This window comes from Equus quagga, chromosome 7 (assembly GCF_021613505.1).
Source record: "Equus quagga isolate Etosha38 chromosome 7, UCLA_HA_Equagga_1.0, whole genome shotgun sequence".
NCBI classification, from domain to species: Eukaryota; Metazoa; Chordata; class Mammalia; order Perissodactyla; family Equidae; genus Equus; species Equus quagga.
In genome coordinates this window covers 82,828,677-82,853,339 of record NC_060273.1, presented here as the reverse complement: position 1 = coordinate 82,853,339, position 24,663 = coordinate 82,828,677, and the positions used below count along the sequence as shown (strand labels likewise).

Genomic DNA, 24,663 nt, shown 5'->3' with positions numbered 1-24,663 from the left:
TGAACAAAGATACTCATTTTACATGAAAAATTGTTTCATTGGTTATATCAACAAACACTTTTTAAATACATGCAACTTTCCCTTCACTAAATTATTAAAAATAAGTTTTATTTTAAAAGTAAGAAACTTTGTTGTAATGAGACCGTGTTATAAATCTAGTATTGTGATATTCTGGGGCTATAATTAAGAATGAGTTCTGCTAGTAAATGTCGGGAAGAGGCGAAGAAGAAAGTTACAATACATTGCCTATTTACAAATTAACCATTACCTGCCAAAAGCACATCAGACCCACACAGCGGACATCCGCTAATCCAGTGGTTAGCCGTTCCGGGCTCTAATGCACACTGTTTTACACGTTAACGGTTTTGAAGTTCCAGGCCAAAGCTGACCTTTCACATGTGCTCCGTTCACAGTAGGAATCTCCACTCACTGCTTCCTGTCAGAATGGATTATGGTGACACAGCCCAGGGCTCACTTTGGCTACAATTAAGTTTTTGATCAGAATTATTTCGTTCACAAACAATCACATTTGTTAAAATGTTACATCTGCCCTGAAAACCACTGGCAGCCTCTCAGTTTGTCAGTGCGATGTGAATGTAATTCTTCATTTGTTTTTCATAAAATGGCAAACCATCTTATATATGTTATTTAATTTTTTTTCTTTTGCTGGTTTCTGCCTTTCATTTCATTGGGTTTGGAAGGAAACTATGTCTTGAAATTAGTATGAATCTGCTCGTAAACTTTGGGAATTTGAATGGAATTGTCTTTGGTGCAGAACAAAATTATCCATTTGAGCCAAGACTCAAATATTATTCCCCAAAATTGTTAGCGGTGGTTGTGTTTCTCACACGAGGAAATGTTTTAACTTTGTGAGTTTAGGGGTTCCAGGTTTTGATCCTTAGTCTGTAGTTCCCGTAATCTCCATGCCTGCGACATCGCTGCCTTTTGGTATTTGTCATAAAGCACGTCTCAGGGTCCATCACTATGGCCATGGACTTTGGGTGTCAGAAGTGAAACCAGCAGTGGTGTTATTAGCCTTGCCTCTCTTGGTTCTTTGACCAGCTTTTAAAAGTCAGTTTCTCACTAAGAAGTGGCAGCAGCAATATACTAAAGAAGCTCTTTCTCTGAATAACCATTTTGTGTCTATAACATGGTGTGGTATCAGAGGACCTTTTGAGTTTTATAGCTGATTTCCACTATCTGTTGAGTGTTGTCACCCTTTTGTGAACCCTCCCACTTTGGAGAAAAGACTGTTTATGTGGTGGTTTTGTGTGTTGGGGGGGCACTTTGGGAGCACAGGATTAGAGGTTGGATTAGAGTTTGACTTAGAATGGAAGTTAACCTTTGACTTAATTTTGTGTGAGTAGAGGCTGGGAAGCTGGTGGTGAGGGAGTGTTGGGGAGCGGGGGGAGGAGTAGCCTTAGGAGGTTGTGAAGTTAGGAATGCTTGAATGCTATCTGAAATTGAAGCATTAGGTTGAGAAATTTTAATTACTTTTTAAATATATATATATTTAGAATGCTGTTAAAGAAATTTATTACCAGCTTTTAAAAAATTGCATTAAAACCCAAACCATTTCCCATTTGTTTTGACGTAACTAAAGTCATTTATTACTAACTTATAAAATTATAAGTGGCAAAAGAGAGGTGTTGCACCAAAAAACTCTTTATTTAGCTATAATTTTTTAAGCTTTTTAATAAAGTAGGGCCTCCCTATACTTCTAAAATCCAAAGGCTTTACTTAAATGGAGTAATATAAATATTGGCTGTATTAATTTAACCTTCATTTTCTCCATTGTCAGATTTGTGAGCAGATTTTTCTTAAATTAAATTCATTATCGTACGTGTGTTTTTAGCCTTTTAAGAATATCATATTTGGAATATACCTGACAATATTTACTGTTTAAAGGAAATATATTGAAAGAAAATACCAAATAGTATTGAATTTCTAGAGAAAACACCAATCTGGGACCTTCCAAAAGTAGGCATACATAAGTTTCTTTTAGCTGTCATTATTTCAGTACTGCCCTGCCTTCTTAGAAAGTGGTACGCAGGCAGAAGGTGGCCAGACAGAATTTGTCACTTTATTACAAGCTTATGTTAATGTAGCCATTGATTTACTCATATTCGGATTTTTTTTTTTTTTTGATTCTGTATCCGTAACCTGTTGTGCCCATGTAATATATGTGGGACGTCTGCTGGGTCATAGGAAACTTCATGATCTTTGAAAGGGGCTTTACTGAAATCTGAGGGAATCAGGAGGAAGAGTGATACAGACTCAACCCAGTCTATGCAAAAAAACAGAGACTACTAAAATTCTGTGCAGCATCCACCGTCACAATCTCCAGGCCTAAAACCTTCAGTGCATCTCAGGAAGGCAAAAGATGAAACACATAAGGTTCGAAAGTGCTCTTTCTGAAAGGCTGAGACAGACATTTGTGACTTGGGGGTCTGCTCTCACAATATGTGAAACTGAAAGATAAATTGGACACTTAACTACCTTAAAGTTTTACTGGAGCTTGTAAAAACACTTCTGAGACCCCTAATACGTCATTTATGCCAGACAGAGAACTCTAGATTTTTTCCTAACTACCATGAAAAAAACAAACCCTCGCTTCCTAAACAATATGATTGCTGGCTTAGGGAGACCCCAGTCTGTGCTATGAGAAGAATTTTATTTTTTTTAAATCACTGGGGAACACAGCACTTATCTCCTTATGCTGGTCATCAAGCCACACATTGGGAGGAACCCTGCCATCATTGGTCCACCCTCTCCCGTCATGTGAGGAAGCCAAGGCTGAGGCAGGGAGTGACTATCCAAGGTGGGGGTGCTAGGCCTGGACCCCAAGCACGCTTTCCTTTCTTGGTCTTTCTGTATCACAGGGCTATTCAGGCACTTTTCCATAACATTCTGCATGGGCCCAGAGAAACTTAAAGTGGAAGTAGAACACCTCTTTTGTGAAGAGGATGAATTCAAACTGAAAATTGTCAGGCTTGCTTTTCTGAGCCTTAGAGATTTGGGCCAGGTAACTGCTGCAGTCCCTGCCAGTTCCAACCCTGTTGGTCTCGTGAGGCATCGCTCTCTGGATTGTGCATTGCTTTCAGAAACACCCTCGATTTTTATTTAATTTATTTATTATTGAGTGCATAATAGTTTACGACATTGTGAAATTTCAATTGTACATTATTATTTGTCAGTCACCATATATATGTGCCCCTTCACCCTTTGTGCCCACCCCCAGCCCCCTTCCCCCTGGTCACCACTGAACCGTTCTCTTTGTGTGTTTGTTTATCTTCCACATGTGAGTGAAATCATTTGGTGTTTGCCTTTCTCTGTCTGGCTTATTTCACTTAACGTAATACCCTCCAGGTCCATTCATGTTGGTGCGAAAGGGAAAATTTTGTCTTTTTTATGGCTGAGTAGTATTCCATTGCATATATATACCACATCTTCGTTTTTTTTTCTGAGGAAGATTAGCCCTGAGCTAACTACTGCCAATCCTCCTCTTTTTGCTGAGGAAGACTGGCCCTGAGCTAACAGCCATGCCCATCTTCCTCTAGTTTATACATGGGACGCCTACCACAGCATCGCTTTTGCCATGTGGTGCCATGTCCGCACCTGGGATCTGAACTGGCGGACCCTGGGCCGCTGAGAAGTGGAATGTGCAAACTTAACCACTGCGCCACTGGGCCAGCCCCTACCACGTCTTCTTTATCCAATCATAAGTCGATAGGCACTTGGGTTGCTCCCATGTCTTGGCTATTGTGAATAATGCTGCAACGAACATAGGGGTGCATAAGTCTCTTTGAATTGTTGCTTTCAAGTTCTTTGGATAGATACCCGGTAGTGGGAAAGCTGGGTCATATGGTATTTCTACTTTTAGGTTTTTTTTTTTCTTTTTATTAAGATTATGATAGTTTACAACCTTGTGAAATTTCAGTTGTACATTATTGTCAGTCTATTTTTAGTTTTTGAGAAACCTCCATACTGTTTTGCAGAGTGGCTGCACCAGTTTGCATTCCCGTCAGCAGTGTATGAGGGTTCTCTCTTCTCCACACCCTCTCCAACATTTGTTATTTTTGCTCTTAGTGATTATAGCCGTTTTAACGGGTGTAAGGTGATATCTTAGTGTAGTTTTGATTTGCATTTCCCTGATGATTAGTGATGTTGAACATCTTTTCATTTGCCTATTGGCTGTCTGTATATCTTATTTGGAGAGATGTCTGTACATATCCTCTGCCCATTTTTTGATCGAGCTGTTTGTTTTTTTGTGGTTCAGTTGTGTGAGTTCTTTACATGTTATGGAGATTAACCCCTTGTCAGATAGATGATTTGCAAATATTTTCTCCCAATTGGTGGATTGTCGTTTTGTTTTGATCCTGGTTTCTTTTGCCTTGCCGAAGCTCTTTAGTCTGATGAAGTCCCACTTGTTTTTTTTTTTTTTCTTTTGTTTCTCTTGTCTGAGAAGACATGGTATTTGAAAAGATCCTTTTAAGGTCGATGTCAAAGAGTGTACTACCTATATTTTCTTCCAGGAGTTTTATGGTTTCAGGTCTTACCTTCAAGTCTTTGATTCATTTTGAGTTTATTTTTGGGGATGGTGTAAGATAATGGTCTACTTACATTCTTTTGCATGTGGCTGTCCAGTTTTCCCAACACCATTTATTGAAGAGACTATCTTTTCTCCATTGTATATTCTTAGCATCTTTGTCGAAGATTAGCTGTTCACAGATGTGTGGTTTTATTTCTGGGCTTTCAGGTCTGTTCCATTGATCTGTGTGCCTGTTTTTGTACCAGTACCATGCTGTTTTAATTACTATAGCTTTGGAGTATATTTTGAAGTCAGGGATTGTGATGCCTCTGGCTTTGTTCTTTTTTCTCAAGATTGCTTTAGCTATACGGGGTCTTTTGTTACCCCATATGAATTTTAGAATTCTTTGTTCTATTTCTATGAAGAATGTTGTTGGGATTCTGATTGGGATTGCATTGAATCTGTAGATTGCCTTGGGTAATATGGACATTTTAACTGTGTTTATTCTTCCAATCCCTGTGCATGGAATATCTTTCCATTTCTTATGTCATCATCGATTTCTTTCAGTAATGTCTTATAGTTTTCATTGTATAGGTCTTTCACCTCCTTGGTTAAATTTATTCCTAGATATTTTATTCTTTTTGTTGTGATTATAAATGAGATTGTATTCTTTAATTCTCTTTCTGTTCGTTTGTTATTAGAGTATAGAAATGGAACAGACTTTTGTAAGTTGATTTTGTACCCTGCAACTTTACTGTAGTTGTTGATTATTTCTGAAAGTTTTTCCCTGGATTCTTTAGCCACCCTCAATTTATTTTTGACCTCATGCCCACTCCCCATATTCACAGCTCATCATATTTTTTGTTTTATTATAATCTTGGATTTGCAACTAACTGGTCATAATTCTCAAGGTTTCAATGAAGAATACATCTCAGAACACCAGGGTAGGCATGGCCCCCAAGTTCGCACTAGGTGCTGGAGGAAGATTAGGGAGACCAAGAGGGTAATGGAGACTTTGACCTCCTTATGAAACTCTACCAATAACGTAATTTTGAAAACTTAAGATGCAGATCATCTCAGAGCAGTACTCTGTTCTCTAAGCACTAAAGACGGAAATACATAAAGCTCTTTTGCCTCCTGACTCATTGGCCTTCTCACAGCCCCTCAGTGAGTGGTCCTGTCCTGGACAAATAGGAGAGCTGAGTGTGAAAGCTGGGTGACAGTCGTACGTGTGGGCTGGAAGAAGTACTTGAGGCTAGGAACTTGAGTCGCAGAGAAGTCTACTCTGGGGATCTTTCCACAGGGCACACTGCCTGCCGCTGGCAGATTTGATGGCAGCGTCCCTGCCATTTCAAGTTTGGTGGCTGGAGTATTTGTTCTAACAGGTACAGTTGTCATGGTTTTGGCACAGCAGACTGTTCACACCTGAACTAACTGGTTGCTTTAATAGGTGCTCAGCTAAAGAGGACTTTATCATATTGTCTCATGTTTTCTCTGGGCGTTGAAAAAAAGGATTTGAGAAAACGACTTCTCTTTTTCCCTTCCCTAACCCCCTGATTATACAATTGCTCTTCTAATTTTGCCCCTGAAACTCTGCAATGTGTTACTGGTAGAGAATTCTAAGAATCTCTATGGTCAGAAAGTCTGGCTTAGAAAAGATATATTTGGTATACGTGTTTCTCTTCTACATGATTGAACCATTTACATGAAATAGTTTCTAAAAGAAAAAATTACCATTCTCTGTGAGATTGTGCAGCTTCTAAAAATAGGTAAGGAAGACCAGGAGCCACATGGGAAATGAGTAAGGTGTTTTATTGTTATGAGAAGATTCAGAATACACAATAAATGAATATAATCATGACAGTTGTGGATAAAAGGGCACAGGGAGAAAATAAAAACAAAATACGTAATAGTTTTTTTCTTTTTTTTCTAAACCCTCTGTAATGCTTTATTTTTCTCCTATTAAATTTTTAAAATAAAAATTACAGTAAACTTATTTTTGCTATAATTAGCTTTAGGTAAAAGAAAGAAATGAGAAAAGTTTAATCTCACATCAGGGATTTGTCCGAAACACACACATGGAGAGTTTGGAGTTGGACATAATTGGATGCGAATCCCAGCCTCACTTTTCGTGAGGGCGGGTGACTTTGGGCACATCACTGCCCATCTGGAGCCTCATTCTCTCCTCTGATGTGGGAGTGATCAGCCTGTTCCAGGGCTTGTGTGAGTGCCTGGCCTGGAGTTATTTTGTAAATGCCTGTTGTGTTCTCCTCTTTCCTTCTTTGTCTACACAACTCAACAATGAGAATCAGCGGTATTTCAGGCACTTAGATACACTAAGATCCATAGTCAGCAAGAATCAGTTATGTTCAGAAGGTGTTACTTAATCAGAAAAGAGTCTACGCAGGTGTTTCCATGTAAAGGATAAAATAATTTATAGTCGATACTGAAATAATCAGAAAGTAATCAGAGATATCCTGTTCCTTGTGCCTGCTCGATGATGATGCTATTATTAGCTAGTATTCTTTTTTATTGAACATTACTGTGTGTATGAGGGCACTGTGCTATGTGATTGGCACACATCATCTCCTCATACCCAGGTGGGATTCTCAACCCAGCTGGGTCAGGCAGCTTGCTCAAGGTCTGGGTCTAGAGCTCAGGTTTTAGATTCCTAGACTTATTCTCTTCCCATCTCATTGTACAGCTTCTGATATAGGAAATGTATTTTAAACATGTTCTGTTCTTTTGCAAATAAAATAAAGTTTGAGTAAATTAACCACATTTTATCCATTCCTCTATTGATGGACTTTTAGATTCTTTCTGATGTTCATTATTACTGTCAGCTCTGTAGCAAGCATTCTTGTATCTCCTTTTGTACAGGTGTGAGAGTTTCCTTAGGGTATAGATCTAAAAATGGAATTGCTGGGATAACTTTGGTATATAGATTAATAAAAAATGAAGGTTAAGAATTATGAGAAAGTGAGGGTTTGAAGACAGTCACATTGTAGCCCAGTGATAAGGCCCTTTGTCATCAGAGAATCTCTGCTTATGCATGAGGCCATAGTAACCCATGGTGACCTAAGCCCCCGTGACTTCAGAGCTATGTGACCTGATTTTGAAGTGGTTCTGGAAATCTGGGAAAGTATACATAAGGTGCAAAAATCGTGGAAACATGAATTAGCAAATAGGGCCTCATTCCAGGCTGTGAATGCTTTAGGGCAAAAAAGACCCGCTTTTTACCAAAATTCACTGTTGATAGCACTAACTTGGATGTTCAATAATTCTGCAGATTTGTGATCTAATACCTGAAATTTTTACAAATGTGCATAGTGTTAAGTTCAAATCCAAGTTACTAAACGTCTATTTCCTGAAAAAAGATACTCCAAAATGATATTTTCCCAAGCCAAAGTTTCCAGATTGTGACAGAAATGTAACTACTTGCTGTCTTCATTCCTGTACAGATACACACGGACTGAAAAATGATGCTGGTCAAGTTAGCTTAGGTTCTGCCCATTCTGGGACTGGTAGACTTGAGTTAGGATGTTGAGTGTGGACTTGAGTGGAGCTGGGGTTGGGATGCCTAGTATCTGCTAGTCCTGCCTCATCCAACTGTGTTTTAGTAATTTCATTGCTTTCAGTGGAGGCATCCTATTTTACCCTGGTCTTTTTGGGCAAAGATAATTATATATATTTGCCTGGGTAAGCAAATCGATAAACTTGTAATAAAGTGTATCAGACCATTTCTTTGGCAAGACCAACCAGAACAGCTTGTGAAGCAGAGCCGTTTCCAATGGAGCATGAAAAGCTTTGAAAATTTTCAGTAATAGCAGAAAGCAGTATTTGAAACCACCCTTAAACAATTGTTTGTTTTTCTCTTCTCCAACCAAGTTTATAAAAATTTGGTCAGACAGGCGTTTTGTTTTGATTTAAAATATTTTTAGTGAATTGTTATCTGCTGAATGCACATGTGTTCCTGCACTTTTTCTTTCGTGATTGAAACTTTAAACCTTTCCTTTAGGTCCTCCTAAAAACTTCCCTCGGCCCAGTAAGGTTTGCATATGTGAGGAGGAGGAAGGGATTTGGACCCTGGAGAAACCTCGCAATTTGAAATCTGCCCATGCAGTAGTGTACCAGAGATGGCTGTGGGTAGTGCCGTATGGGCTCTTTGTCTTTCTCTTCTACCAAGATCCCTTGCCCCCAAAAGAGGGTGGTTAATTTGGGCGTTTCAGTTTGGTTAATCAGATCATAAGTGCCTGTGAGCATGGCAAGAGGCATGATTGAAGCATTTATAAAAATTTGGCTCATGGTAAGCCCCATAATTTGTTTTAAAGAATTACCTCTTCAGTGACATTAAAAAAAAAAAACCCAAAAGATTGTGGTTTATAACACCACACCTGGTCCAGATTGTGCTGGATGAATCCATATTTGCCTTGCTGTAAATGATTTTGAGGGTGGAATTCTTGGATTGTTTTCTGTCTTGTAAGCCCTTGACATTGTACTGGTACCTGTGTGCGCACAAGCCTCTTGACATGGGAAAGGCCAGCTCAGCCTCCCACTGAAATGCAGGTTGGCTGCATTTATTCTGCATGTTCCTAGAATGAGGAAATGATATGACAATAAACAGAAATGCCCTTGCTGAAGAGAGAAGGGAAGCTGGTGTTTATCTGGTCAGGTGGTTTAGATTAGCCGTGATGCGGCTCTGTATTATGTTACTTTAAATCATTGTGTCCCAACAGGACATAAATTATGAAGATTGTTACAGTATGTTTCATCCTATGTAAGATCAACAAATTGGAATAATTTTTTTATAGGAAAATCACAGTGCTTTTGGCAAGGCTATTGAAGCCTTTAATTTGACTTGAGTATTTCTCAAATATTATTGCCTAATATATGAAGTATGATTTGCATAAGGTATGAAATAATAAACTTTTAAAAACAAAAGGGAAGAATTTCTCTTTAGCAGTTGCATCAAATGGCAGTGCACTCCCGCTCCATCAATATCTACACGCTTTCTTTGTCCCCGTGTTTTAGAGCCAGTTGCATTCTTTTCCTCTGATGGGATTGTAAGCGAGCTCTGCAGGCCTTGGTGCAGAGATGAAGCTTTGCTGCGTGCTGCCTGCCCATCAGCCCTCACCTGCACAGAGGAGGTGACTGCTCTGGTGGAACTGGATGGGAGCCTGCTCCAAGGAGGAGAAAACAAACTTTCCTGTTTATGTATGTTCACGAAAACAAACCATTTTTTTTTCTTTCAGGACTTTGTGAATTATTTAAAAAAAAAAAATCCAAACCAAAAAAACCCTACTTGATCAACAGCTGAAGTTAAGGTAATTTACATAGGAATATTTCAAAAAGAATGCATTTAAGTAAGCGTTTATTCTTTTTAATGTTTCCTCTATTCATTACTGTTTTCTGAGTTATTAGCCTTATTTGTGAATTTTTAACACAGAGACTTACAGTCTTTCATCTGTATTCAGGATGCGACTAAGTTTATTTGGCCACATAGAGCAACTTTCCTAGATTAAAAGAAAATGGCCTAACATTACTTTGTGTAAGAGTCAAGCAAATTGGAAGCTTTTCAGTGTCCACAGTAGCACATTTTCCGTGCAAAGCACTCCGCATGTTTTTGTGAGACCTCCTCAGACTCCCCGTGAAGTTCAGAAGTCGTAGAGCCTCCGATTTGCAGACTAGGAGAGGTGAGAGAGATCCAGGATTCGCTCAAGGCCACAGAGTGCGACAGAGCTGGGATTAGAACTTTTCAGGATGTGTTGACACGCCCGCCAGACCTTGTGAGTCTTTTGATACTAAAAAAATAGTAAGTGCTAAGCTTATTTTACTCTCGGTGTGCCTCAAGCCCTGAGATTTAAAAAAAATTCTTTAGTAATACCATTTAAAACACAAAAACAAGCAAGTCCCTAGTTTCAGTCTATAAGGGTAAGAATAGATCTGTCTTTAAGCCTCATCATAACAGGTTGAGGATGAATTCTGAATATATTTGTGGTTTGCGTCAGCCTAGTGTCTGAAAACTGACAGGTTCAGGGACCTTTCCAAGTTCACAACCTGTGTGTGCACTTTGAAATAAATAAATACAGACGACTTGCGAGATGGTCTCTTTCTGCACCGGGCTTCTTCTGGATTGGCACCGTTGTCTGAGAAGTGGGTCTGGCAGCCTGTTTTCTTCTAGTGATGCATTGCAGCCGTCTATCACTGGAGGTCCTCTGCGGAATTATCAGGATGTCCGACCAGGCTTGAATATTTGGGTGATGTATTTTTCTTGCAGAAAATATTGGCAAATGTTGCCAAAACCGTACTTAAAAACTCTTAAAAGCCGAATTGATTCCTTTTAAAAGTAAGTAAAAGAAAGGATAAGCATGAATTTGTTGATATTGTGCAGACCGTTTTATACCATCAGATATTTTGTGATGTGAAGTGCGATGAGCTTCTGTTTTACAAAATGTGTACTGTTTGCAGAAAATGTATTTACTGTGCCATTAAGCCAAATTAGGTGTTGTTTTGTTTCTTGAAAATATTTTTTGAGTGCCCCTTTCCTATGCTGGGGGAGTGGCGTTCTTTCTGCCCTGAGAGCTCGTCCTCTTCCTCTGTCCTTTTGGTTATTGGTACTGGATCTTGACTTTCAGTTTAATTTAACATGTCCCAATTTGAACAGAAGCTTTTTCTCTCTTTCTTTCTCTTTTTAAAATTAAGTGCATGTAGATTCTTTTTATTATAATGATAGAGCAAGACAGTTTCATGTCAGATATAAACTGGAATTATATAGGGTAAGTAGCAGCTTCTCTTAAAAGGAGGCAGTTGACTATAAAGAAGAAAAAGGTAGGGAGTAGATTGCCGTTTTCCATATTATTCAATTTTTAAAATGTATTTGGAAAAAAAATATATTTGGCCAGATATTCCATATACCTCAGTGGTTTGAATGCATCAAGTTGAAGCCTAGGGATATTTTTCTATATAGATTTGAGTTTTTATAAATCTTCTAAGAATGACAATACCAAGGAGTTTAAATTGTAATTCTTAAAGGGTTGCTAAAACAAAACAAGCAGAAAACTTTGATAGTCTTTGCCATACCTTTCACCTCATAAGACTTTGGAAAGCTAATGAATACAGATTATCAGCAGATTAGGAAGGAAAACCCCCAACAAGACTTTTCTGAGGCAACTGCATGGCCATAATGAACAGCCCCAGTGACCAGCGTGGCATCAGAAGTTATCTTCACATTAGGGAACTCCAGGTAAATGGCTTCTCCGGTGGATTCCTCCCAGGGTGATTTTGAAACCAGTGTTTCAGTCTGCTTTAGGGAGAAAGGATGGATAGAAAACTGACAAAATGTGCTGATTCCAAGAGAGCAAAACTGAAGGATTGTAAAAATTCTAGAAGGAGCTAATCAGACTGAGCCGTTGGTCTGCCTAGTAGTAGCTGATGATGATATGGGGAAATATAGTCTAAAGTTATGTGCAGAGGAATTTGGAAATGAGGAGTGTCTTTTCGGGGAAGAAACATTCTCGGCTTGTGATCGTTTTGGCCAGAATGTCTTTTTGGCACACAGAAGCTGTGTGAGAGCTATCTAGTCAGAGAACTTGCACTCAAATGGAACAGAAGGGAAGGGCTCTTTTTAAAATTGTGGGTAGAGGTGTTTATGTTGGTTAAACTCTGCTGCCTGGAGAAGAGTGGGTTTATACTAGTAGATTTCTAGCAAAGCGTAATCTTTCTAGCCTGGAAATTCAGGAGGAATTTACTAATGAAATGATAAATCCTAATTCTGCAGAGGAAAACTGTTTTGCATCTTGCTTTTTCATTTGACAGTATGTGTTGAAGGTGGTAGCCAGGCCTGGTGGTCTGGTGGTTAAGTTTCGGTGCTCTTGTGCCGTAGCGCAGGTTCCTTTCCCAGTCAGGGAAGCACACCACGCTTCTGTCAGTTGTCACATTGTGGTAACTGCTTGTTGCTGTGATGCTGAAAGCTATGCCACTGGTATTTCAAATACCAGCAGGATCCCCCATGGTGGATAGGTTTCAGTGGAGCTTTCAGACTAAGATGGACCTGGCTACCTTCTTCCAAAAAAATTGGCCATGAAAACCCTGTGAATAGCAGCAGAGCCTTGTCTGGTATAGTGCTGGAAGATGAGAGGATGGTGCAAAAAGACCAGGCGGGGTTCCACTCTGCTCTACACAGAGTCGCTAGGAGTCAGAATCGACTCCATGGCACTAACAACAAATTGAAGGTGGCACTGTGAATTAGCTAAAAGAGCTGCCTTATTTTTCCGAATGGCTGGTTAGGATATTATGGTAATTGCCAAAAATGGTGACTTTTCCCTTTTTTACAGGCTTTAAAATGTTATGTTTCTGTGAATACAGCTTTTAAAGGTAATGTTTAGAAGTGAGCATGCTATCTCACAGGTGGGGTACTTATCACCACTAGCCTGAAGGGGCACTCATTCAGCCTAGGGTACTGTAGAGCAGGCTGCTCTTTCAGTAGCTTGTGGACATTGTCTCAAGTGCCTGGGGAAGCCAGTTTTAATTTCAGAGTTGGATATTCTTGGCCTGAGTTATTGGAAATGTGCTCTGCAGTGGATCAAGTAGAAGGCAGGTAGACTAGTGGCTCAGGATTGGTGGGGGTTGTGTCTGCCCATAGACACACACGCTGGACTGCCTAGGGAATGGTCCTCAGGGATAGCCTTTAGTCTGGCTTCTTGGGGAGACATGAGTCACCTGCTTGGCTCAGATGCTCACCAGCAGATTGCCGGTTTCACTGGAAATCTTTTTATGAGGATACCCACTTAGAGAAACAGTTTTAAATGTTTTTGGTTTTCTTAGCCTTGCAGAGGTGAATTTCTTTGGCCTTCTGAAAGATTTAGAAAGCAATTCTTCCTCTCCAGGCCATAGACACTATAATATTAAAGTATTGATGATGAGAATATTCACTAGCATTAACTGAGTGCCTAATAGAATGCCCCGCATACTGTAAAGGATGTTACGTGAATTATCCCCTTCTTACATACGAGGAAACTGAGGCTACTTTAAATGTTAAATAATTTCTCTGAGGTCATATAACTAGTGAATAGCAGAGCTAGGACTGGAACCTAAGTCTCTGACCCTAAGGTCTCTGCAGTTATGCTCAAAATACTGGTGGCACTTTGGAGGAAAAAAACATGGATCAAATACATCTTTGGATGGGTGTGTTCCTCACATTTCTCATGTTGCTAGTCGAGAATTTCTTCTGTTGCCTACAAATTAAGATCTGATGTTCCCTTTGCAGTGGATAGAACAGTTAACAGTGTTTTCCACAAAAACGTCATGGTGAGATATGTAATCATATTCTGGGGCAAAGAACGCCTTTCCTTGGTGCACCAAGCAATGTTTATGTGATTGATCAGTCACTAACACCAAGAGAAGGTCTTGTCCTATGACATGTGCGTGCTTGGCAATGATCTTGCTGTGCATTTTGCTTAATAATTTTCATTATTTTTAATTAAAGTTGAAGAAGTGCAGACTCTAGCTGAAATTAAGGTAGGTTGTGTTGCCGGAATCTGGTAATTACTTTAATTGATCACAAGATAGTTTCCTTGATCACCAATTAGACTAAATTGCCGATCATGTTTCAAGACGTGAAGAAATGCCCAAACTGATTTATGTAATAGTGTTTTCATTTCTAATCAGACATAAATATCATTTCCTTCCATAGCAATTGTGTTTTATAAAAGAAGGGTTATGGGCCTACAAACATAAAGGTGATTCATAAACAATAGAGTTCTAATTCATTGAATTAGTAAAGGAAGTATTTAGAGGCTTAATGGAGATTGTACTGGGGAAATTACTTTGGAGTTGCTGGTGCTCATTTTCTTAGTGGGAGATATGTTCTTTTTTAGTGCATAATTAAAATAGTCTATAATCAAAATATAAAAGGCAGCTGATTTAAAGAACATATATCAAAGAGAATTGCTCTGAATAATGAAAGATTCATACTGTAAATATGTGCTAGAAGTTAAGTCTTAGGACTTTAATAAATCATACATGTTATTTGGACTGAAGCTGCGTTTTAAATTCAGGGTGCTGTTAAACATTTCACAGATTGATACAAGATTTTTGTTTTGGTTTCATGCTGCATCTGATAGTCTTTCATATTTTCATGGAATAAAATGAAACAAAAGGAACTTTAAGAAAAATTAGAGTTCCCAAAGAATACTTGATTTGGGGTTCATGGAAAAGTCTTTTAATTGCTGATCGTTTGGAGATTTCCAAATGACAAACTTCATTGGCCCAATTTGCTGTGATTGTAATGCTTACATTCCTTAAAATGGCAGAGTGACTTAAAAAGTCATACTTCATCATGCATTCATTGACTTGTTCATAAAATGTTTGTAATTTGCAATAGGGGAAAGACTGAAACTATTATCAGCCATTATATGTTATTTGTTGGCCATATGTTTGTTTGAAATGGCCGTGGCTCAACAGAACATGGCTCATAGACAAACTATGCTGTAAATTGGCACTAAAAATCCACCTAAACAGGTAGGCATATGTTAAGAAGTTAACATGAGCCAAAATATTTTAATATGAACCAGGTTACATACATTGTAGCATCCCAGCTCCCTTTACAGTGAGAGCTTCATTTGCATAGCTTCTTCATTTTTCCCCAAACTAGGTTTTAAAAATAGATCAGGTATATACCTGGTATAAAATTCAAAAGGTACCAAAGAGTATGGTAAGTCTCCTCTTGTTCCTGATTCTCAACCACCCGTTTCCCCGTCTTCCCCCTCCATCACGCACTATTACCAGTTCCCATATATCGTTCCAGAGACATTAGTGTTTCTTTTCTTTCCTTTTTATGCAGTTCATAGACTATTATGCATTTATTTTTTCATTTAGTAATGTATCTTGGAAGTATTTTTATGTCAGAGGACAGATAGTTTCCTCATTCTTCTTAATAGCTGTATAGTATTCCAGTGTATAAATGTACTATAATCTATTTGATGGACATTTGGCTGTTTCAGTCTATGTTTATTACAAGCCAGGCTGTGTGACCATTCTTGTAATTTATGTATGAGTATGTCTGCAGGACAGATTCTTGTCTGCAGACAGAATTGTTTGGCTAAAAATTGTTTGGGCTAAAGCATGTCCTTTTTTTTCCTAAGGGCATAGACATTTTAAATTTTTATAAAGATTTTATTTTTTTCCTTTCTCTCCACAAAGCCCCCTGGTACATAGTTGTATATTCTTCGTTGTGGGTCCTGCTAGTTGTGGCATGTGGGACGCTGCCTCAGCATGGCTTGATGAGCAGTGCCATGTCTGCGCCCAGGATTGGAACCAACAAAACACTGGGCTGCCTGCAGCGGAGTGCGCAAGCTTAACCACTCGGCCACGGGGCCAGCCCCTAGACATTTTAAATTTTTTAAAAAAATTATTTATTTAATTTTTTTCATGTTTTAAAAAAATTTTGTTTTATTTTATTTTTTTGAGGAAGATTAGCCCTGAGCTAACATCCACCACCAGTCCTCCTCTATTTTTGTTGAGGAACATTGGCCCTGAGCTAACATCTGTGCCCATCTTCCTCTACTTTGTATGTGGGATGCCTGCCACAGCATGGCTTGATGAGTGGTGCTAGGTCTGCACCTGGGATCTGAACCAGCAAACTCTGAGCTGCCAAAGCAGAGCGTGTGAACTTAACCACTACACCGCTGGGCCGGCCCCTAGATGTTTTAAATTTTGATAGATATTGTCAAATTGCCTTCCATAATGATTATATCAATTTATATTCACCAACAATGTTGAGTGCCTTTTCTCCTATATCTTCACCCACTTCTTGATCTTTGCCAAACTGATAGGTTTAACTTAGTTTTTTTCCCTCAGCTTTATTGAGATATAATTGACATGTAACTCAGTTTTGGTTTGTGCTTCGCTTATCATGTATGAGATTGAGCAGTTTTTATGTTTAAGAACCATTTGATTTCTTTTGTTTTTCTTTTGCTCGTTTAAAAAAATTGGTTGTTTAGTCTTTTTTTATTAATTTGTATGAGTTCTGTATATGCTAAGGAAATATGTATTGCAAATACAGTTTGTTGTTTGTCTTTTAATTTTGTTGGTTTTTATTGCCATACAGAAAAAAAATGAATGTAATAAGATTTATCTACTTTTTAGCAGTGGTTTAAAGTTTTCTGCATATAAAATTTGTATGTTGTTAATTTTACTCCTAGATAATTTTTCGTGCCATTTTAGATGGGATCTTTTCTTCCAATATATTTTCTAATTAGATGTTTGTATAAGAGGGCTGTTGACTCTTTTTGGCTTGTTTGTTTTATTCTTGACTTTAATGGGAATACTTCTAGTGCTTCCCTGTTAAGAATGATGTCAGCTTTTGGACTGAGAATATATTCTATCATATTAAGGAGGGGTCTATATATTCCTATTTCATTAGGAGCTTTAATACATAATAAATATTAAATTTATCTAATATCTTTTTAGGACTTATGGAAGTCATTATGTAATTTTTCTCTTTTGATTTATTAATATGGTAAATTATGTTAATATATTCTTTAATGTTGAGCCATCCTTGCATTCTTAGAATAAATCCTATTTGCTCATAGTCTTTTGTTCTTTCAATATGTTTTGTTTATAATATTTCAGTTAATATGAGATCAGTCTATAGTTTCATTATTATATGCTATCTCTGTGGGAATATAGCATATAATATGATATGCTGTATTATATGATCATTTATATGATCATATAATAGCTTATAAAAATGATTTGGAAATGTCCTTCTTTTTCTGTGCTCTGAAACAGTTTAATTAGTATTAGAATTAACTGTTCCTTAAAGGTTTGGTAGAATTCCTCTGTGAAATGACTGGGAATTGTTATTTTTTGGTGTCACTCTTAGACAGATTTCTCTTTTATAGTCATTTAATTATTTAGATTTTTTTCTCTTCTGGGGTCAATTTTGATAATTTTTATTTCTCAGAGAACTATTTCACCTATGTTTTAAAATTTATTTGTATAAACTTCGGTAAAAATTTTGTTTGTATGTTTTATATGTATTTGTAGTTACTTCCTCCTTCTCATTTCCTTTTTTCTTTATCTGTACTTTCCCTACCTTTTTGTTTGCTTGTTTTTAGGTGAAGTAACCAATTTTCTATTATGTTATTTTTTCATATAACCTGCTTTTGAATTTATTAATTCTACCATTTGTCTCTTTCCTAATTCATTTACTTCTGCTTTTCTCTTTATTTATATTCATTCCTGCTTCCTCTCTAAGTTTATTTTGTTATTATTTATTTACCTGCTTGATTAGATGCTTAATTTATTTATTTTTATTCTTTCAAGTTTATTAGTTTAAGGTAATTTATTTAAAGATTTTGTTTACTCTGATTATTGCTTAGATGTATCCTATATGTAGTCTTACATTATTAATTTCTATTCAGTTTCAGTTCTGATTTCTTCTTTGACCCAAGAGTTTTAAAAGAAGGATTTAAAAAAATTTCCAGGTAGTACTTCTTGTTCCTTTTGTGTCTTAGTTTGTTTTAAGTTTTATCAGAGAATGTTGTCAATACTGTTTCTAGTTTTTGGAATTTATTGAGATTTTCTTTGTGGGCTACTATATGTTCAATTTCTGTGAATGTTCCATAGTTATTTTAAAAGCAATAGTCTCAGTTTTTATGATTTAAACTATATCAATTAGATCTACCTTTTAAATTATGTAGTCCATAAGTTAAATTTAAGCAGTCCATATTGTTACTTTTGTTTGCTGTCATGGGTTAAGAGATATGAATTAAAGTCTCCAACGACAAATGTTTCTATTTGTCCTATATTTCTTGTCATTTCTGCCTCATTGATTTTGTCGCTATGTTATTTGTAGTATAGATAGTCACAGTTATTCAGTCTTCATTATCATATACTTTATAATTGTAAATTGCCATATGATTTCATTTTTTTGTTGAGGAAGATTGTCCCTGAGCTAACATCTGTTGCCAATCTTCCTCTTTTTGCTTGAGGAAGATTCACGCTGAGCTAACATCTGTGCCAGTCTTCCTCTGTTTTATATGTGGGTTGCCACCAGAGCATGGCCTCTGACAAGTGGTGTAGGTCTGCCCCTGGGAACCAAACTCAGGCCGCCAAAGTGGAGCACGCTGAACTTAACCACTAGAACATGGGGCTGGCCTCTCATGAATTCTTTTAGGAAATTTTTACATTTGTCTGTGTCCTTTTATTTCTGGTGTTTGAGTTTTGCTTTGTGATTCCACTGGAAAGTTTTCTCTTCTTTTAATTGGTTGGATTTTCTTTACATTTCTTGACATTTATTGATTGTCTTAAAAACTAAGACAGAACCACTATAATTTTTTCTCCCTTAATTTAAATCATTATATGGATTGTGTTTTCTTTGCTTCATTTTAATTGTGTTTCCTCTTACTTAATTGTGACAGTTTCTATTTTTATCTTGGTTCTTTTTGTGGATACCATTATACCTATAATTTTTACATAGTAAACTTAACCCTCTCTTTCTTTACATAGGATCTGTGGCCTCTCCACTAAGCAATATTGAAATTATACTTTTGCTTTTTCCTACTCTCCCTTCACCATACAATTTTAATTATTATTTTTTGTTCTAGTGCTTATGTTTTAGACCTTTAAATATACTTGTATCTCTAACATTTATCTTTCAGCTTGCAAAGATTTTTTACTTTCATCTACCTTTCCCATTTATTTCCCTTTCTCTTTCAACCCATTTAATAGTGTATAACATTTACATTACATTCTGTAACTATAATCCCTGCAATTGTTTTAAATGTATTCCTAGAGCTGAATGAATTTGTTGCTCCTTACAGTATCTTTGGTATAGTTTCACCATTCACTTTTTAGTTACTTGTGTTTCATCCTTTAATAGTTTCCTCAAAAAGGATGAATGGAAATTATTCCCTGAGTTATTGCACATTTATGTCTGTTGCATTAATTTTGAACAATAGTTTAGCTGGGTATAAAATTGTTTGCACCTTCATTTCCTAAAGTATTTATAGGCATTGCTCCTCTGACTTCTATGTTGAATGTTGGTATGTGGAAGTTTGAAATCCAGCCACATTCTTTTCATCCTTATAGGTGAATTGATTTTTTGACTCGATGCCAAAAGGATTTTTTTATCTTCAAAGTTCACTAACTTTACTAGGATAAACCATCGGTAACCATGTGTATACATGGTTGAATTCGTACAATCTATAGATTTAAATATTTTATTTCTGGAAACTTTTCTTGAATTACATCTCAAATTTTTTTCTGTTGTTCTCTTATTGACAACAATTATCTGTATGTTAGATCTACTTTGTCTTCTATATTTATTATTTTCTAATTCTTATAAACTTTTCTTGACTTCTACTTAATTTTGCCCATTTTCTCAGTGTTGTCCTCTAAGCTTCTTACTGGGTTGTTAGTGGTGTCTGTTCTCCCTTAGGCTGTTTCCAGCTTTCTTTGATGGAATGGTTTTAGAAAGCCTGTACTTTTAGCTAGCTTAAGGCCTTTAGATTCCAACTGGCATCCTGGTAACAAGTAGCTAGGGCTGCAAAAATAAATCTTTGAAAGAAGAGATGGATGCTTTTCACCATCTGCCAAATTTGCTGTTTAGTCATATTTCTTCTTTTTTATATTCCAGATAATTGAAATTCCCCTTTGAAGTTTTGGTTTTTCCCTTTCCTATCCACTTACGTAACTTCCTTGCAGAAATTCTTTTGCTTTAATTTGAATGTGTAGTTATGGATATTTTTAATTTGTGGATTTAAAAATAAATATTTTGGGGATTATTTAGTTCTGTTATATGGAAAAAGGATTATGGAATTGTCTCCTTGCTCCCACAGAAGACTGAGTGTTCTTTCCTTAAGGAAGAATTAGGAGTAAATCCTGTGTAAGTGGTTTTCAGACTTTGCAATATTTTATTAAGTGCAAATATTAGGTGACAGTTGAAGAGAAATGTGTAAAGCCTAGGCAGATACTGATTTGGAGGGTCTTTGGGTGTGTTCCTTTTTTTTTTTTTTTAACCTTCTGTGTAGATATGGTAGATGCTTTTCCTTTGATCAGTATACTGCTTAGGATGTGTGTATTCTCTTTTAAGTCTTATCTGTGATGGAATAGATTTTGATACTATGCTGGTAGTCAAAGATTTGAGGAGCACTTCTGACCATGTTCAGATCATCCACTTGATCTATTTGGGTCTTGGGAAATGGTAAGGGATTCTAAGCATCACTTTAGACCTTTTAGGATAACATGGCTCAAAGAAATTGTGGCCACAGGGTTAAGAACTTGGGCAGTGACTGACTGTGGCCACAGGGTTAAGAACTTGGGCAGTGACTGACTGTGCCCACTTAATTTCTTGTTATTGGGCTGTTTTCCCCACTGTGCATCGTGGTGTTACCCAACAGCATATTATCTATTTGTTTGGTATACGTGTGTGGGTCTCTCTTCATGGCACATGGGAAAAGGAAAAGGCCATTCTTCCGGGAGACACAATTGGAATCTTAGGTTCTCAAGGCTGTGGGAGGGCTTTTCACCTGTCATTAGGTTTTGTAAGGGTTATCCAGAAGCAGTAGTGGTAGCAGGATGTGCCATTATTGATCTCTGACTCTGTGCCAAGTGCTGTGCTTAGTGCTTTTATATCCCCATCTCATTTTTTTATTAGAATGATTACATGAACTCTTTATTATTATCTCCACTTTACTGATAAGAAAACTAAGGCTCAGAGTTAAGTCACATGACAGTTAAATAGTAGAGTTGGGATTTGAGTCCAGGACTTGTAAGCTCTAAAGCCCATGCCCTTAATGACTGTATGACTGTCTCTCAGGGGTGGCGATTAGTCTTGTAAGTCTTCTACAGCTGAACAAGAATAGGGCATCGTAGGGAAATAGAGTAAAAATTCTCATTATATATCATTTAATATAGGTTTACTCTGTGTTTGAATAATTAAAACAGATTTTCACATTTGATTTGTCCCTTCCCCTCATAATGTAGAGAATCAGATTATGAAATGAGAAGGGTGTGGGAGTGAATATTGTTTTCCCACTGATAATTCCTTACATGGTTAAATGGATTTTGCTTGAATTTCCTTCCTTTTCCTAACAGGGAAAACCTTCAGGCCTTAAATGTCAAAATGGAAATCTTTATCCTGAATAAAATTGGTTCTGAGATAGGAACCATTATGAATGACATAGAATCGTTTAAAATGGCATCTTCCATATTTCTCACTGTTAACTTGAAATGCGCTCTTATGTCATTTAGTGATCCAAAAAATATAGCAAAACTAACATCAGATTGGTCTTTCTAGATAGGAGTGATGAAGTTAAATCTTTATTTACATGCTGTAATGGGTATTGTCCTGTGAGGTCCACTGTAATGTTCTAAGTAATGTACCATTACCTTAGAGTTTTACCAAGTATTTCTGCTTTCAGGACATGATAGAGACAGACTCTCCTATTGTTTGCAATTACCCTCAAAAAAATTTGAAAGCAAGCAAAAAAAAAAATGTTTTTTCCCCTCTCAGGACAAGTTTGCCTTCTGCTAAACAAAATTAGGTTTGTCCTTTCCCTGTGGTATGAAGACAGAGCCCTGCAGGGCCACACTTGGGCCTGTGGCTGGGTCTGCAGCCCTCTGCCCTGCAGCGAGGCGCTTTCTGCTTGGAATGATGGTGCTGGGCAGTAGCAAGAAGACCCTGAGCAGGCAACCCAGTCTTTCCTATTTCACTCTAAATGTCAATGAAATAGTCTTTCATCCCGTCCTGTCCTGCCTGGGAGACGGGAAGGGGAAGGTGTTCATTTCTGCCAGTGCTTTTGCTTAAGATACACTCAGAAGACATTTTTCCATAGTCTTGTGGTTGATACCTTAGTTAGCAACCCAATCACTAAAAACAAAAGGAGCAGCGCTGCAAGAAAAGTGGCTCCTAAGGTCAGGGCCAGGTAGTGAGACCCAGGGCACTTGGTTGAAGGGAAATTATTCTTGGGCTATTTTAGAGAGTCTCGTCCTGAGGACAATTAAAGAGTCCAGACAGGTCACTGGGTGAGACCAATTTCCTGGTTTGTTTATTTGAGCCTGATTGTTTTTCACCATCGAACAGCAGGTCATAATCCTGCTATACTGTTACCCAGCTCTGCAGAGAGCACTCCCATTCGTATTTGGTTTCTCCAGGCTTCCCTAAGGATCCTCGCCCTGTCTTTCCCTGGTTGCATTGCTCTGGTGTCTCTCAGTTCCAGGGCAGAGGGCAGTGTCAGTAATCACTTTCGACTTCATCTCATGCAGGCGTTTGGCTTTATGTCCCGAGTTGCTCTACAAGCAGAGAAGATGAATCATCACCCAGAATGGTTCAATGTGTACAACAAGGTAACTAAAGTGCCTTATTTTGGGATCATGTTAATTATGGAGTTTAAAAAACATCTTTTTTCCTCTCTTCTTTATCATCCCGTGCAGCTAAGTGTCCTTGTGTTTAGGAAAGTATTCTCTGATATTTCCTTTCAGAATCCCTGTATATTATTGCACATTAGTAATAGATTTTCAGATCTGCTCAAGAGAACAGTGACCAGACTCTTTACTTTCATGCTTGTCTTCTGCTGAAACCAATATGAGAAAGTTGGGCCAAAGTAGGCGCCTGAATTAAACTTGAATATCAGCTGTGCAGATAAATTTTTAAGCCCTCTTAAGCTAAATTATTGAAAGAAATGGTCGCAAATAAGAAAGATATGACCTTATTTATCTCATTGAAATAAATTTGCTCAAGAACTGTGCTTTAAATAATAACTATTAAATTCTGTATCCTCAGGGGGAACTGACCTTACTTAAGACAAAGAGCAGACTAAAAAGACTTCAGCAAGTAGTTTCAAGGGGGCACAGTGAGAAGAGTCTTCAAAAAAAGTGTCACCGCTCCAAAAAAGTGCCCTTGCCTTTATGGTCATGCCATTTGGGATGTCTTATCATCTAGGTTTCTGTGGGCTTCTGTTTTCTCTTTGAAAAAAGAGAAAATTTCATGATATTCTTGTGGTTTATTGGAATAATTCGGAGCATGCAGGTACAAGGCTAAACTTTCTTCCCCCTAGTTGTCTCTCCTTGCCTGTAATTTTGCCTTTGCTTTTTAATCGATTTGTCAGGAAGCAACGGTCTGTTCCTCCACACCCGCCCGCACCCCTCTTCCCTCATTTGGAGATGGGCTTTTTTAACATGGTTGCTAAGATATTACATTTGATAGCTTAGTTTTTCTCAGTGGCCTGAAAATAGTTGGGGTAATTAAAGTAATGGGAGTTAAAATGGAACCTCAGTCTGTTTTTTTTTTTCCAAGAGACAAGATTTGAGATTCTGGCAGCTGAATTGCCCTTCATATGAGAGAACCCTTTTATCCCTGGGCGGCTGCCGGGTCCAGCCTGCAGCAGACTGTGCCCCTGGAGTTTACTGGGTTTTGGAAATGCTGTGCTTCCTCATAATGTAGTATTTTCTAAATCAATTAATCTCCCCAATTCTCAAATATGAATGTTGAATAATAGATTGATTTCTGAACCACCAAAGGAGAATACCATGAATTACAGCTCAGGGTTTTAAAAACTGCTTCTCTCTTTCTTAGGTCCAGATAACTCTCACCTCGCATGACTGTGGTGGACTGACCAAAAGAGATGTGAAACTGGCCAAGTTTATTGAAAAAGCAGCTGCTTCTGTGTGATTTCTTTCAGAATGCGTATAAATCTTATACACATCTTAGCTGCAATGTATTTTGATGGCAATTTACATGGACAAATTAAGTTGTAAATTCAGTTCAGCCTTTGAACTATCGCATTTTATAAAATCAGTGCTTAAATACAGAATAATTTAAACTGAGCCTGAGGTGTTTTTCATTATATCTAATCGCATACAGGTAATAAGGTAAACCAACCGAGGTAATTATATTAATAGTATTCAGAAAGAGAAATAGCATTCTTAAAAACCAAAAATTGCGATGGAGAGTGTTCACACTTTTATAACCTAGAAATTCAAGTGATTATAGTGACTTTACAAATGCGTTGTGTTGGAGAATAGTTATAAGGTAGAAAAAGAATGATGAACTCAGTGAGTAAAGGGTTTTAACCATGTATAAAAGTTCTTATGAAGCTAAAGTTGATTTGGATTTTAGCTACTATTAA

The 24,663-nt window shown here is 37.5% G+C and overlaps 1 protein-coding gene across 2 annotated transcripts in view; it reads left to right on the top strand.

Moving 5' to 3' along the window:
* The window catches only part of PCBD2 (pterin-4 alpha-carbinolamine dehydratase 2), a 47,702-nt gene extending 23,341 nt beyond the window's left edge, over window positions 1-24,361 (top strand). For both annotated transcript variants that reach the window (XM_046665311.1, XM_046665310.1), the window contains 2 exons: window positions 22,802-22,882; window positions 24,111-24,361. In XM_046665311.1, coding sequence (XP_046521267.1) covers window positions 22,802-22,882; window positions 24,111-24,206 — 177 coding nt within the window. In that variant the 3' untranslated portion in view covers window positions 24,207-24,361. The remainder of the gene's footprint in view (window positions 1-22,801; window positions 22,883-24,110) is intronic.
* The last annotated feature ends 302 nt before the right edge of the window (window positions 24,362-24,663 follow it).